The 15,230-nt window shown below is 36.9% G+C and overlaps 1 protein-coding gene across 1 annotated transcript in view; it reads left to right on the top strand.

Moving 5' to 3' along the window:
- LOC120532848 (acetyl-coenzyme A thioesterase) overlaps nt 1-15,230 on the top strand; it is a 156,790-nt gene that overhangs the window by 58,503 nt on the left and 83,057 nt on the right. The window contains exons 4-5 of the mRNA XM_039759273.1: nt 635-736; nt 3,726-3,864. Coding sequence (XP_039615207.1) covers nt 635-736; nt 3,726-3,864 — 241 coding nt within the window. The remainder of the gene's footprint in view (nt 1-634; nt 737-3,725; nt 3,865-15,230) is intronic.

Below are 15,230 nucleotides of genomic sequence, written 5' to 3'. Positions count from 1 at the left end.
TCTTTCTTTTTTATTTTATTGAATTTATTAAAAGTAAGTTTCCCAGTTTCTAAATCTGCCCATCTCTTTCTTTCTCTGCTCCTAACCCTCAATGTGTCCATGCATTATGTAACTTTCCAGCTGCCTCTGATGTTGGATTCTCTTTATTTTGAAATGATTGTGCTTGTTGGAATTTTTGTATTGAATTCACAGTGTGTTAATATGGGACTAATGATTTTCATTATCATGAAAATATAATTAATTTGAAAGGTATTACTAAATAGTTTACCCAAACTGAGACCTGGGTTTCCAATTCACCATTAATTCTTTCATTGTAAGACACAGGAATGTTGAAATTTAAGTGACTATCTTTGGTAAGGATTGTAGGTGTAATATGATGTAATATGAGGCTAGGAGAGCCTATTGGTCCCCTACTTTGGATATAAGGGCAAGTTTTAAAAATGATAAATGGAAAGAAGCCTAAACCTTTTGATTTGCAACCACTAATATTATGAGTCAACACATCAAAGAAATATCACAACAGAGTGGTGTATTTTAAATTAAACATTGCATAATTGCCACTAACGTACAGTATCAGAAAAATATCAGAAAAATATATTACCCACTTGCCTCCTGTTGTCACATTTGTTACCAGGCTGGGATCACTGTTTCAGTACAAGATGTCCAGAGTGGAAATTTGAAAAGAGTCTGTGTTGGATATTCAACATTTGTTGCAAGGCCAGCAGCAGCTGACAAGGTATAGTATATATCCCTAAAAGTTAATATTAATGACAACCCACAGGCAGGCACTACGCACTAGCCACTTTGTGGATCTGCCGCTCGCATGTGGGTAAGTGGATGTACAATTTAAACAGATTGTTATTTTCATGGCAATTGTTACATATGCATAATAGAACTAACTATTTTACATTACAGTGAGTAATTAATCATAGTAAAAAACAGTAAAACCTAATTAATTGAAAGAAAATTATTTTCATGTTGTGTTAGAGGTATTCATTGCGTTATACGTTTTTGTTCTGTTTGGCTTTGAAATTAACATGAAAATACTTTTTAAACTTACACTTTTACTGTAAAACTTCAGTAAAAACAATTTTTTGAATTAAATTTTCGTCAATATCTCTTTGAATTTTGATTCTGTGTTTGGACTTACTTCGTGACAACACAACGTATAACTGCCCGTGAGTGAATATCGTTTCTTTCTCTCTAATAAATAAACCTACTTTTTGTATGTTTATCCCTGTGATTTGTTAATTGTCATAGCAAAAGTTATTGTAATGGGAAACTGTAAATATTTTCATATGAAAGGCATATCAAGATCTCCTTTGGTGTCTAATGTTATCTGTGGAAGATGTACCTTTCTTGTCACCTGTTAAAATTTTACATGTCATAATTGTTTGACAGCATAGTCTATTGATAAGCATTTAACCAATTTTCCATGTAACTGTTCGACAATTTTCACATTAATTCATTTGATTTCATCGTTTCTTGGTGCTATTGCCCGTGTAGGCATTTCTTCTGTTGATAACCCTTCGGGATGAAATTCTTCAATAAGATTTGGAGGTAATAAGTCTTCTTTTATTGGGAACTTAAAGTGAGGAAAACATAAAAATTTCTAAGAGCTGAGAACGCAGGAACGGTGTCTGACAAAAGCATTCACAAGAATGAGTGGTGAGAAGACCATGGGCGTAGTTGTAAATGGTTGAGAGGAGGGCAGGACTTGAAAAAATCTCTTGGCAATAGTCTTGTCTGAAGACTTTCTTTTATAATAGAGAGATTTAAATGGGTGTAAAAATTGTAACTGAGTTATGATATGAATCTGTTAGAACTATACACTAAACATAAGAGCAATTCCTTTTAAGTTATATATGAAACACCCAGTTCTAATGTTGTGACAGTATGTGAACTGACATTTAAGCTGTGCTAAAACCAAATTGAATTTTTAAGAAGATAACATACTTCTATTTATTAAACTATTTATTATAATAATTCAATTCTGAACCAACCACTTGGCAAAACAGATTTTTAAAATAAAAATGTTAGCATGGAAGTCATTTAGTTCAGACTGTATAAAATTAACAGCCATTTATGGAATTTCTAAACAGTAAATGAAGCACAATCAGAAAATATCAACTGATCCCCTTCAAGAGTTCACAGATATTTGCAACATATTTCTCACTCATATTTGAGAAAGTGCACCTGTTTCCTTCTTCCTTCCTAAGTCTATAACCATCTCTGTCCTTCATGTTTACCTTACCTTTTAAGTTATCATTGTACCATTCTAATTTAATGTAATGTTTCACTAGTAGAGCAGTCCAGTGTCAAATTTAAAACATTAAACAAGTCAAGAATTTCTAGCATATCTCAAAAAAGTGTCAGACATGAAACTCTGTACTTATTTGTGAACAAAATGAAAGAGTTTCACAAAGGGCTCTTCCAAGGCACATGTCCCATTATCTGTTAAGCATAATACAGTTTAATTTATTTTCTCTTGATTGCCGTGATTAGCAAAAAATTGCAACAGCTATATTTGAAAAAAATCTATTGTTAAGATTGAGACTAAGTATTGAATTGTATTAAACAAAAGACATGGTCAGCAGACAAAATGAGAAATCAAACCAGTCCAGCAGTACAGTGGTCAAAACAGGCAAGGGTCAGATTATTAGGCAAGAAAATCCATCTAATCAAACCAATTGCCAAAGCCAAAACACTAAACCAGAAACAATGTCAAATTAACATTGCAAAAGGTTCCTAAATAACTAGTTTTGGTTAACCTTAGTTACTCAAGGAATGTCAATGTACTTGTTACTTAGTTGGACTAATATGACAGCAGCGAGTTACTTGTGTACTGCTGTCTTATGTAGTCAGAGAATGACAACATGGTATCATGTGACCTTTGTCACATGACTGGCGGCAGGCAGAGCAGCTATAAACAGGAGTTTGTTTCAAAATATCTGCCACCTTACCAAAATCAAATACAAAATAGTGTGTTTACAGAATAATAATAGCATTAATAAACAAATTTAAATAAACATACAAAAATTCCAGAAATGAAATCAAGTGATTCCTCACACTACAACAGATCTTATTTATCTAGTAAAAAGGTTCAAAATCACAACACTAATGCCCTACAAATTACACAATCAGCAGATGAACATACTGAAGACAATGATAAAATCTATAAAGAAACAGGTAATACTGAATCAGACATTAATTTATTTGCTCAAAATAAAAAAAAATACTTTTACTCCAGTTCCTTATTTTATGGTTACGTTAAAAGATATTGAGCTTTATTAAAACAATTGTTTTCAAAGATGGATTGGCTTGCAATGTCAACTCTATTGCTATACTGTATACATATTATGATTGAGTTATGATTGATGTGCTAAAGTCTTTCTCTTAATGATAAAGCCAAGAGTGAAATCAAATGTCTATTACGCAGAAGGCCAGAAATTACTACCAAAACCAAAATGCTCATCTAAATCTGTATGTATTAACCAAATAAGAATAGTAACATTACTGTATTGCAATGCCTGAATATTGAAGAGTATTTGTTACATTTTGTGAACATTTTTCTGTGAGACAGATTTTAATTTATTCTCACACCAACATACTAAATAAACACCGAGCAAAATCCATCAACAGTGGTAGACTATTTCAACATACATGGAAAATAAACGTTCTGTTTTCTGATATATTCTACGACATCTTTACCTGTCTATTTTTAGATTATTCTAAAGCCAGTCAAATGCCTTCCTACACAAGAAGATCATGTTGAATATTCTCTTGCATCAGAGAGAAGGAGGTTAAGGTTGGACAATGAAAAGGCTTTCAATAAATTAATGCAGGAGACTCGTCTTCAAACTGGTGAGCCATTTTATTTTTTCTTGCTTTATGATTTGGAATACAAAGGAACCTGGTTTTTAATTAAACAAAATATAAATGTAAAAGAGGAACAAATTCCTGACTGCTTTCTACCTCCAGGATTAATGTCAAGTAGTCCTAAGTATTAAAAAACTATTTTGCTTATTAAACCACAAATTGGAGGTTTATACAAAGTACAAGAAAGCAGCAAAAGAAATGAAAGCACACAGGTTTTGACCCTGACTGCTGATGTTTTTCCCATTTCCTTAGCTCTAATATGCCACCAAAGCACTTTCTCTTCTCATTTACCACTGCTCCTTTCTCTCTTTCTCCCGCCATATCTCTCTCTTTACTACTGTCCCTTTGCCCAGAACCTATCCTTTTGACTCAAGACATAATTGTTTTCAATGGAGCAACTGTTAAATCACTTTCTAAGGCTTTCCTTTTAGGCTAAGCCTTGGAATTTTGTCTAGTGTCAGGGATGATGTTGTCTCTTTACCAGGACGCCAATGTAGAGATTTCTCTAGTGGCCCAGGACATTCCTTCCATGAGTAAATATTCAGGTGATGGGACTTACTGGCTTCTTCCTAACTTCTGATATGTCTTCTGGAAGCAGAATCCCATTTCTGTGAGCAATGATTAGCATCCTACTTCCTACCAAATTTGGAGAAATTGAATTAATCTACTGTCAGTTTTCTACATTGTTATTTATTTGGGTTGAAAGTCTGACATCCTCATGAATCCATGTACCATCTCAAGGTTCTAAATTCCACATAAAGCAGATAGCAAGATACATTTCATGCAAAATTTTAAGTACATGTATTCCTTTCTCTATAAACACTAACAGGAAACACAATAAAAAAACCCTGAACATCTAAAAAAAACAACAAAATAAGACAAATGTTAGATGAGCTTAGCTGTCCTAAGACCTACATTGGTCCAGCACAACAAGATAGCAAATATTTATGTGTTTTTTTAAATGTTGAACCTTTTGTCATTGCTGTCTGAAATGCTAGTGCCCTATCTGTCATCTACACTAGCTCTCTGATAACTATGAATTTTCCAGACTTTAAATCACAACTATGGCAACTGCTATAGATTCCACACCCAAAACAATGTACTCTATCATGTTTTTTTCTACATTCAGTAAGAACTACCAAATTCACAAAATCACACAAGACACTACCCTAATTTTAAGCAGTCACTTTCCTAACTACTGCAATAGACTTATTAAAGGTACCCATCCATTTAAAAGCTTGATTATATCTTGCCTGTAAAAGGGGCCTGAGTTGCTTCGAAAGCTTGCACATTGTAATCCTTTTAGTTAGCCAATAAAAGGTGTCATTTTGCTTGGCTTTTCTCTACATTCATAATGGCTAACACCCTAGTAATTGAAAGAAATAAAACTAAATCTGGCGCTGCTGCAATTTCACCACTGAGCATTAACCATAGTCACATCCAAAAAAGGTCTTCACAATGCTCCTAAATCCAAATTATGTTGTCCTTTTCCTCGGTTCCTGTAGATTAAATCCTCATTAATGCTTATTTGCAACAATAGAAAATGCCACTCTACTCTCTGAAATTTCCCCCGGGGGCAAATAAAATTCTTTTTTCTCTTTTACTCCTTCTATTCCTATTTTCCATCCATTCCAAAAATATTTTTTTTCACATCCTTGTTAAATATCACTTACAGTATTGCATTCCTATGGTACCCTGAAATGTTAAAATTCACCAGACTGGCATTGCATTACCCCTTCATTTACATTGAAAATAGAACAATGAAACATGGTACCACCAATATCAACATATAGAAATACATAAACATACAAAACACCCTGTTTAATATATATATTGTGAAAGGCACTACATAGACGCCCAACCTGGCACAGACTGACAACGGAGGCACGTGAAAACTAAAAAAAAAGATTTTCTTTACCTGTGGGGCATGTCTTCCACATGTCCCACAGGTAGTACACAGTCCCAAAAGCACACCAAACAAAATAAAGCAAAGCAACAAAACAAGACACACACTTCACCAGCACCACCACCACCACTACTACTCCTCCTCCTGCTCTTCCTCCTCCTCCTCCCGGCAAGCGTTGTCCTTCTTCTCCCAACTCTGGCTTGGTGGCTGCTGGTTTCTTATATAGCCCACCCGGAAGTGCTTCAGGTGATAATTAACCTAATTCAGGCTGCACTTCCGGGTATGGCTGCTTTCCAGCCCACGTGGGCTCATTAAGCCATGCAGCTCCCACTGGCAGCGGCCACGGAGCCCAACAAGGATGAGCTCCGGTGTAACATAATTGTGGCCCCGATGCAACCCACGGGGACTGTCACCAAGTGTTCCTGGGGGACGTAATGTGCATCCCATGGCTGCGCCTCCAGATCCAGTGCCAAAGGGGTGTACCGGCTGGCCATGGGTCCTGGCCGTCTGCCGCAATATATATTACTGCTCTATATTGTTTCATATTTAGTATCATCAGTTAATTTTGGAGTTATTGTCACATGCACACAGTGCAATGAAATTCCTGTCTACATGTTTGACCAACGTGGAGCAAGCTGCTACTCTCCCGGCAGTCCCAATAAACCCGCCTTAGGTTATGTATAATATTCATCCATCCATTTTCTAAACCCACTTATAATATAGCATCACAAAATAATACATAGTTGTAAGTGAAACAGACAAGTTTCCTTTCGCAAACAGTTTGACAAAATTGGTGCTGAACTTCATTTCACTTGCATTTTGTAACTGCAAAATTCACTTGAATGTAGCTTTGGAGATTTTTGGTGGGCTGTTGAAAGAAAGGAATGTTGCTCCTTAAGGATTTGGCAGCACCGTATACCACTTCTGGACCAGTATGTTTCTCAGAAAGTGGTCCAGATGAAAATAAACAGGGAAAAACTGTCTTTTGGAAATTCATCCTGGGTAAACACAACCCATAATGAAACAAAATGATACACTCAGACAAAAGCTGTAATCCAGAGAGACAATAAAACTTTCACCCAAATTGTTGTTGTGCCAGCAATCTTAGATGAGAATTTGCTTTGACCAGTACAAAACTTTACGTGTGCTGATAATGTTGTCCTCCGATCAGTCCCAACACTCTCATGCTGCATGATGGGAATTACATTTCCCCTTTTAAAAACAGTTTCGATTTGCATCACGTCCATTACAATCTCTATCCCCAATTAGCCTTTGAGTTAAGTTTCACCAATTACAACACACATGCAAAATGTAGTGAAAATCAGTTTGGCCATTTTTATATAATTGGCAAACAAAAACCCAGACATACAGATTGCAATTTTATTTATACTGTATGGATTAACCAAGAACAACAAATATTTAACACATTTTTCAATAAAGAAATACAGTGAGGCGAGGACTTTACATTATTTAGTGAAGACGTCGCCGGGTGCTTAAAAAAATATCAAAATATTGCTTAGATAAAATGGCATTGGTTCCATTCCAACTCCATTCCAGTATTTAAAACAAGGAAGCAGAAGTATGAGTTAATGGGTGATAAATGAGCACTCATTCCCAGCCTCCACAAGCAGAGGCAAAAGCACGCATTGGGAGCATTATGGCAAATACCTCCAATTAAACTCAGAAAATTCTTCAGTGCTTTAAATCATTTCCATTCATGTAAGTCATATCTCTGTCCCGTGTGTAGTCAACATATAAGTTTATTATTTTTTTTTCTTGATACATGACTCTTCATTAGGTCTGACTGCAGCTTACTTTGAATTGAAGGGTACATCCAAATAACAACAACAACAACAACATTTATTTATATAGCACATTTTCATACAAACAGTAGCTCAAAGTGCTTTACATATTAAAGAATAGAAAAATGAAAGACATAATTATAAAAAATAAATCAACATTAACATCGAATAAGAGTAAGGTTCAATGGCCAGGGGGGACAGAAAAAACAAAAAAAACTCCAGACGGCTGGAGAAAAATAAAATCTGTAGGGATTCCAGACCATGAGACCGCCCAGTCCCCTCTGGGCATTCTACCTAACATAAATGAAACAGTCCTCTTTGGATTTAGGATTCTCACGGAAGGGCTTGATGATGATGATGGTCACGTAGACTTCTTCCTTTTAATCCGTCCATCATTGTTGGAGCATCATGAAGCTTTGAGTAGGTGGAGGTGGCGCAGGCCACCACCACAAAGAAACCGGAAAAAGAAACAGAAAAGAGAGTAGGGGTCAGTACCGATTTTAGAGCCACCATGAATAGTTGTTATGATGAATTGAACATACAGAGTATCAGGATTAAGTTAAATTATGATTAAAATGAAGTTATAAAAAGGCCATGTTAAAGTAATGTGTTTTCAGCAGTGTTTTAAAGTGCTCTACTGTATCAGCCTGGCGAATTCCTATTGGCAGGCTATTCCAGATTTTAGGTGCATAACAGCAGAAGGCCGCCTCACCACTTCTTTTAAGTTTTGTTCTTGGAATTCTAAGGAGACACTCATTTGAGGATCTGAGGTTACGATTTGGAATATAAGGTGTCAGACATTCCGATATATAAGATGGGGCGAGATTATTTAAGGCTTTATAAACCATAAGCAGAATTTTAAAGTCAATTCTGAATGACACAGGTAACCAGTGTAGTGACGCTAAGACTGGTGTGATGTGTTCTGATTTTCTTTTCCTAGTTAGGATTCTAGCAGCTGCATTCTGCACTAGTTGCAAGTGATTTATATCTTTTTTGGGTAGTCCAGAGAGGAGTGCATTACAGTAATCTAGTCGACTGAAAACAAACGCGTGAACTAATTTCTCAGCATCTTTCAGTGATATAAGAGGTCTAACTTTACTTATGTTTCTTAAGTGAAAAATGCTGTCCTAATGATCTGATTAATATGTGATTTAAAATTCAGATTACAGTCAACAATCACCCCTAAGCTTTTTACCTCCGTCTTGACTTTTAATCCTAATGTATCCAGTTTATTTCTAATAGCCTCATTGTATCCATTATTGCTGATCACTAAAATTTCAGTTTTCTCTTTATTTAACTTGAGAAAATTACTATTCATCCATTCTGAGATACTAGTCAGACATTGTGTTAGTGAATCAATAGAATCAGGGTCATCAGGTGCTATTGATAAGTACAGCTGTGTGTCATCAGCATAGCTGTGGTAGCTCACGTTGTGCCCTGAGATAATCTGACCTAACGGAAGCATGTAGATTGAGAATAACAGCGGACCCAGGATAGAGCCTTGTGGAACACCATATTGGATATCATGTGTCTTCGAGTTGTAATTCCCACAACTAACAAAATATTTTCTCCCTGTCAGGTAGGATTCAAACCAATTTAAGACACTGCCAGAGAGGCCCACCCATTGACTAAGGCGATTTCTAAGAATGTTGTGATCAATGGTGTCAAATGCAGCACTCAGATCTAAGAGGATGAGAACAGATAAATGGCCTCTGTCTGCATTTACCCGCAAGTCATTTACTACTTTAACGAGTGCAGTTTCTGTGCTGTGATTTGTTCTAAAACCTGACTGAAATTTATCAAGAATAGCATGTTTATTTAGGTGGTCATTTAACTGCATAATGACTGCCTTCTCTAGAACTTTACTTAAGAAGGGCAGGTTAGAGATGGGTCTAAAATTTTCAAGAGCCGAGGGGTCAAGATTATGTTTCTTAAGTAGGGGTTTAACTACAGCAGTCTTAAGACAGTCTGGGAAGACCCCAGTATCTAGTGACGAATTTAAGAACATTATCAATTAGCACGCCTGATACTTCTTTGAAAAACTTTGTTGGTATCGGGTCAAGGACGCAGGTGGAGGGTTTTAATTGAGATATTATTTTTTGTAAATCAGGTAAATCTATCCTAGTGAAAGAGTTTAATTTGTTTATAACAGGATGTTGGGGTTTAGGGGGATCCTTAGTGTTGGGGAGATATACTATGTTATTTCTAATATCATTAATTTTTTGATTGAAAAATACAGCGACAGCCTCACAGGTTTCACTGGAAGCACTTAGGAGGCATTCCTTTGAGCTACCTGGGTTTAGTAGGCGATCAATTGTTGAAAATAAGACTCTAGGATTACTAGCATTGTTATTTATAATCTTGGTCATCAAATGGTCATCACTTGCTTCTCCCTGCATTTTCCTCCACCAACAGAGAGAAACAGAAGTTGGGAGCATGCACTGGTATCCCAAATTAGGACCTGAGTGCATTCGTGTAATGGATGACACCTCAGCACCACACTAACTAGTTCATATGGAATGGAACAGTGTGAGGTTTTTTGCAGTGACTAGAGTGCCAATCCTGCCACCAACCCCTGTGTTTTCCTTTCCACCAACCATAAAAGGAATTCTGCACTGAAAGAGGGTTCTTTAAAGATTTTAAAACTGGTGTGGAGAACTAAAATTGAGGTCAGAAGGACAAAGCTCAGGAGTCCAACAGTCCAAATCAGAAAATAAGAAATATCCACGATAAGTTTAGCAAAGGTTTTTGTTATCCGCAGCTGTAATAAAGACACAGCAAAGTAGGCAGCTATTAAAACCTCCATTACAATAGCCCAACAGATGTTAAACCTGGGTACCACGTCCTCACTAACAACAAGAAAAATTGCCCTGGCAACTGGAACAAGGTACAGTTCACTCAAGGCACATGAGACAACTGCCAGAAGAAATAAAATTCAAAAATATAACATCTCCTCTCCTTTTTCTCCTCTCTAAAGTAACATTCAGTTCTGAAAGTGTTACAGTAAAGCTGCAAAGTAAAGAACAGTAAAACTACAACAAAACCACGAGAATTCTGAGTTGTTTAGATCAGGTGAAAAATACGCAGCTGAAAAATGGCCATTGCTGCTTCAATCAATGATTTTCTTTTATTGAAGATGGTACAGAAACACACTGTACAGGAAGGTTACAACATACTGTGGGGTACAGCCCAGACACAGACAAGCAGACATGCTGGTTTCACCACACACACATTTATGTACAGTCTTATTTACAAGTTAGTGCGCGAACCCAGTGCCTCAGCACCAATCACCCCTTTATGTCCTGGCCGCACAATGATGCCTTTTCAGTCTTCAGACCATCTCCACTCCTTTCCTCTGAGCTCCATCCACTTCCACCCGACTCTCGCCCTCGAATAGAGGGAGGCGGCCCCTTTTATGCACCTCTGGATGGGCTCCAGGTGTTTCCTGAGGAGCCTCCACCGACACACCCCCGTGTGGCAGAAGCACCAGCTGTGTAGCCGGAAGCCCTCCGGGTGTCCCTGATCCTCTTCCCCCCAGCACTTCCTGGTGTGGCGGAAGTGCTGAGGTCCAGGGCTCCCAAGGCATTGGGGCGCCCCCTGGCGGTGCCCCTACAGGGTTGGGCTTCCATGCCCTCTACCCATGGCCCCCAACACAACCAGGGCAGTCGCCCCCTCGTTGTCCAGATGGAGGCACAAGCCCTCCTCCGGTCCTCCTGGGCGTCCTGGCTGGGTACCACCCCCACCCGTGTGCCACAGTACCTAGAGATGACATGAATAGAATAGCTGAAGACTAAAGGACCTCTACTAGATCTTAATACAGGATGCACTGCCAACAGAAAATCAATGAACTGAAACAAGATATATATGTAATGTATATATAGTCACAACTATCAATGAAAAAGGGAAGATGACTTTAAATAGTATTTTCTTAAGATGAGGAAGTCATGTTTATCAGGTTCTGCGGCTGGTTTTTAATTTTTATTCTATTTTTGTTCTTTTTCCCATTTTCTGTTGTTTGATTCTCTTGTGGGTTTATCTGACCATGGTCTTGAATTTTTTTCAAGTGCTGAAGATGGTTGTAATGACGAAGTATCAAGAGTATGTGAGGATGTGCCATGGTTAGCATGGTCATATGACATCATGAATGCCATCTTCCCACCATTAAAGGAGGCCTACAACTATAATATGATGATCAGCTTTTCTAATTTAATTTTGGAATTGCCAGATTCTAACCCTTTAAAAGTTTATTCTGCTTCTTGGTTGCCATTTGTGCTTCTATGCTTTTCACATTGTTTTTGCCATCTTTAGGCATGTTTATTATTGTACTTTAATGCTTCTGTTTGCTTTACCTTCAGTACTGTGATGGTGAGAAACCCATCAGAAGTTACAGTAGCTTGGTGTGCCCTCTAACTGCTCATGGTCAGATATGTAAAGCAAACTCTTTTGTACTCATTGTAGAGCTTTGGTTTTCATTTTTAATAGATTAGTAGTAGGGCCTATAACACCACCATGTCATGGTTTGGTGGCTGAGGTGAGAAAAAGGCAAATCTAAAGACACTTTTAATTTTTGATACGAGAAATGGACTAGGAAATTATGGGCTTTCCTTATGGGGAAGTTCAACTGAGTAATCTTCAGTCTAGAATTAAAAAATAATAATTTGAAGTCAAAGTAACAAAGCAGAAATTTCTAACAATGGCCATCGTGTTTCTCCTCTTTTTGTAATTGACATTGATTTTTCTTTAGCCTTAATACAAAGCTGTAACCCACATAATAACACACTATTTGATATTTTCTGAGGCAAAATCACGGTCCTAATGTATAAAAACCTTGATTCCATAATTTTTCTTATGCTCGAAAGGCAGAAACTGTGTCTACACAAAAAAAACAAAACTTGAATGTACACCACGTGCCACACCAAATTCCTTTATAAATCTCAAATCAACTTAAAACTATGCTTATACTTGTACTCCTCGGCACTGCTGGTGAGAAACAGTGTATGGCTTAAAAATACCTTTTTGAATATTCATGATCTAGTCACCATAGAAATGTGTCCATATTCCTCATTGGTCACTTTACTGTAAACCATGGAAGAATAAAGGAAAAAATCTCTTAAAATAAAACTTAAGTGAATGTGAACTTGAAATATTAATGACTGATGTGGCGAATTGCAAAAACATTTTTTTTTTGCTGGTCTATCTATGGGAGTCACAAATAAAAGAAAATTAAATCAAGAGTGGGAGCAGCTTAGGCTACACACTAAGGCATTTAACGTCCAATGTTGAAGACAGCATCAGTATTAAGACAGCACGTCAATTAACTGTGATATAATTAGTTCAACCGTATCAGAATTGGACTGACTTGTCACAAAATTGTGCAATTAAATGAGATTAAATGAGTTGCTAAAATGCACATAAAAAGAGTCTGCATAGGACTTACAATGTGGAGAGTCGAAATTTGCCATAACTTACAGCCAGTTTCCACACCATGTTTGTGTTTTATAAATGCTGATTTTTGCTTAAGTAATAGCTTATGCGTGTTTCCAAGTGTAAGTAAGTTTTATATATGATGCCCCAAGAGATGAACTAGATATTAAAGAAGACATAAGAGCCATTTGCTAGTTATGTAGGTTAATGTTAAGTTGACAGAAATATTTTCTTAGTTATGTTAAACATTTGACTATATATTAGTGCAGATTCTGTGGGAGGTTTTATTATAAACCCCACAAGCTGAATTGAAATTGAATATTCTATGTTTTGTCCTTCTGACTACAGATTAGTCTCAGTTAGTGACCTGCAGTAATTATGTAAGTAAGGTATGGAGGGCTCACAGTTTCAAACCATGCTCAGTTTGTAATGTAACGTGCTGTATTGGACGTGCAGCGCTATACGTTTAGAACATATTGAATGTGAAGTAAAGTATTGAAAAATAACTCATCTTTAAGTATAGAAAACAACTGAAGTTTAACAAGAAAAGGTTAAATTGAAAGAGGAAACATTTTTCCTTTTTATGCCTATTCTGCATGTGTAAGAACTTTTCTCTATTCTTCTGTGAACTGTTTACCTAGACTTTTCACTAAACCTTTTTTAAAAACAAACTTATTTGGACTGAGAAACTTCTTTTGGTATTCATTTGTCTCATGCTTGATCCTGCTTTACCTACCTAGTAGCTTCAGGAAAAGATATATTTATTATAATAGGATGAACAGAAAATGACAGGTAGACAAAAAGAATACCTAGGCATATCATGGCCGTTCAGTTGTACAGTGCCTTATGCATGAGTTTCACTGTCTGTGTCAATATCTGATGATCAATTTGCATTATCATTACTATTAGCTTGATTCAACAAATGGTTCTGTTTCAGTTTGTTTTAAAACTGGCTTTAAAGCTTCTGGTTTCCACGCCATTGTGTTTTTGTTACAGGATCTGCCTCACACATGAATATTGAGGAGTTACCTTAGATTGGCCAAATGCATAGAAATGTTAATGATTTTTTGCAGCATGCTGGTATTTTATCTACTAGATGGCAGCTGTCCCGAAAGTTATTCACGCTTTTTGCTGTAAAGTGGACCATTACACGTCAATACGAGTCTGACTTGGCCTTAACCAAATTTCATAGAAATTGCACCTGGTGTTAATGCCAAGTACCGTATAAACTCATGTTTAAGTTCTCCCACGGATAAGTTGGGGCTTGATTTTACCGTATAATTTCTGATATTTTATAAAGTCGCTTGTACAAGTCGAATGCAGAAAATTCACTCTATTGGTCCAAAAGATTATGATATGCTACCACTCACCTGAGAACACAGAGCACAGTGCCTTTTTTCTATGTATTGTGCCTACGTGACCACACGGTAATACCTGAACTATTCCAAAGCAACGTTTGCACTGATTTGTGTTTTGTGTATCTCACACCTTCGTACACTTTTACTGTAAGAGGATCCCTTATCTACAATGGAACTTAAATCAGAAGAAGATATGAAGCTGGTTTTAAATTAAAAGTCATTGAAGTGGCGAAAGAAATTGGTAACAGCTCTGCTGCAACAAAATTCCATGTGTCTGAGAAACTGGTATGATATTGGAGGAAGCAAGAAGAAAAAATTTTGTGTCGTATTTTTGAACGGGCGTATAAGTTGGGGTCTGATTTCATGATCGATCGATATTTCAGGTTTCAAGACCCGACTTATACGCGAGTATATACAGTAATTCTACCATTTTGTATTTTTGTGTCTTTTTTTTGGTTTTCATTGATTTTTAGAGTATCTATGACATCAACATGGGAGCCATTTTGTCTTTCTTTTGTTTTAGCAAGATTAGATCATGTTCACGAGTGTGTTTCCATGTGTATAACATGTGTATTCCATGTGTGTAATGGTAGTCTGGAATATGTGTGTGTGTCACTGTGAGTTTGTACCTTTCCTCATTCCTGATAATGGTGGAATGGCTTAATTTGTAAGGCTGGCCAGCAGGGCCCAACAGACTGTACAGGGAGGAGCCAACAGTATGTAAATGGGTGGTGGGAAAAAGGAGAGAGGAGCGCAGAGCCAAGAGAGAAGCAGACGTCATAAAAGGAAAAAGCAAGAGGGAAAGAGATTGACTCCACATGGAAAACGTCAGGTGAACCCAGGTTCGTTTCAAGACAAATT

The sequence above is a fragment of the Polypterus senegalus genome, chromosome 7 (genome assembly GCF_016835505.1).
Source record: "Polypterus senegalus isolate Bchr_013 chromosome 7, ASM1683550v1, whole genome shotgun sequence".
Classification (NCBI taxonomy): Eukaryota; Metazoa; Chordata; class Cladistia; order Polypteriformes; family Polypteridae; genus Polypterus; species Polypterus senegalus.
This window is presented reverse-complemented; position numbering and strand designations above follow the sequence as displayed.